Source organism: Egretta garzetta, unplaced genomic scaffold (assembly GCF_000687185.1).
Source record: "Egretta garzetta isolate BGI_Z169 unplaced genomic scaffold, ASM68718v1 scaffold957, whole genome shotgun sequence".
Classification (NCBI taxonomy): domain Eukaryota; kingdom Metazoa; phylum Chordata; class Aves; order Pelecaniformes; family Ardeidae; genus Egretta; species Egretta garzetta.
The window spans coordinates 25,428-26,685 of NW_009260360.1; the positions used below are offsets into that span (position 1 = coordinate 25,428).

The 1,258-nt window shown below is 66.8% G+C and overlaps 1 protein-coding gene across 1 annotated transcript in view; it reads left to right on the forward strand.

The window, feature by feature from the left end:
* LOC104130000 (dedicator of cytokinesis protein 2-like) overlaps window positions 1–1,258 on the forward strand; it is an 11,812-nt gene that overhangs the window by 7,393 nt on the left and 3,161 nt on the right. The window contains exons 8-11 of the mRNA XM_035898462.1: window positions 188–364; window positions 486–569; window positions 692–829; window positions 1,181–1,255. Coding sequence (XP_035754355.1) covers window positions 188–364; window positions 486–569; window positions 692–829; window positions 1,181–1,255 — 474 coding nt within the window. The remainder of the gene's footprint in view (window positions 1–187; window positions 365–485; window positions 570–691; window positions 830–1,180; window positions 1,256–1,258) is intronic.

A 1,258-nucleotide genomic window follows, 5' to 3' on the forward strand; every position in this document is an offset into this window, starting at 1 on the left:
GCGCTCGGAGCCAGGGACTGCGAGCCCTCGGCTCAGCTCCAGGCAGCCGGTGCCAGGGGTCCGAGGGGCTTCATGGGGTGAGATGTGCAGCCCCGGGACCAGGGAGAGATGACCCTGCTGGCCGTAGCAGGGTGGGCAGGTCGCTGGGTCAGCTAGCTGCTGACCCTCCCTCGCTCCCTGAGCACAGACCACCATCTCTCCCCTGGAAAACGCCATCGAGACCATGATGAAAACGAATGAGAAAATCATGAGTGAGATCAACCGGCACCAGAACGACCCCAGCCTGCCCATCAACCCACTCTCCATGCTGCTCAACGGCATCGTGGACCCTGCGGTCATGGGGGGCTTCGCCAAGTACGAGATGGTGAGGACAGGCAGGTGCTGCGCCGGGGCCAGAGGCTGCAGGCACTGGCAGGGCTTTGTGCCATCCCATGCCTCCCGGAGCTGAGCCAGCCGCCGGCAGGACTGAGAGAGGGTTGTTGCAGGCCTTTTTCCAGGAGTCCTACCTGCAGGAGCACCCTGAGGATGAGGGGAACATCGAGAAGCTGAAGGACCTGATCGCCTGGCAGGTACAGCCCGCAGCATCCCTCCGGCAGCGGAGGGGAGAGCTGCCCCGGGGCACCAAGTCCCAGCGTCCCTGTCCCATGGGAGCTCCACCAACCCAGGCGGACCTGGCTCTGTTCTCCCGCAGACCCCGCTGCTGGCAGAGGGGATCCGGATCCACGGGCGGAAGGTGACGGAGGACCTGCGGCCCTTCCACGAGCGCATGGAGCAGTGCTTCGTGCAGCTGCGGGCCAAGGTGGAGAGCCAGTACGGGGTACGGGAGATGGTGAGTGCCGGGGTGGCGAGCACAGCGCGGTCACAGCCGGGGCTGTGGCAGTGACGCGTGGCACCTGCAGGGTGATGCTGGACAAGGCAACGCAGCGGTGGGGCAGCAGGGAACAGCGTGATGGGGCCACAGCTGCAGTGGCAACAGGGTGAGGGGCACTGTGCATGGGGGACCTTGGGGTCCCTGCCTGCCCTGGGTGGGGGGACAGCACTGCCGGGGGGGGCTGGTGCTGGCACAAGAGCAGGACAGGGCAGAGAGGGCACTGCTGGCCCTGGCTGAGCCGAGGGAAGGCGAGGGGAGGCTCTGCACCCTCATCCTCCTGGCTCACCCTCAGGCTCCCTGTGCTCTCAGGTTGCCTTCGAGGACCGGCGGAGTGGACGACCCCGGTCCATGGCCTGGGGACCTGACTGGGACCGGCTGAGCCATGCA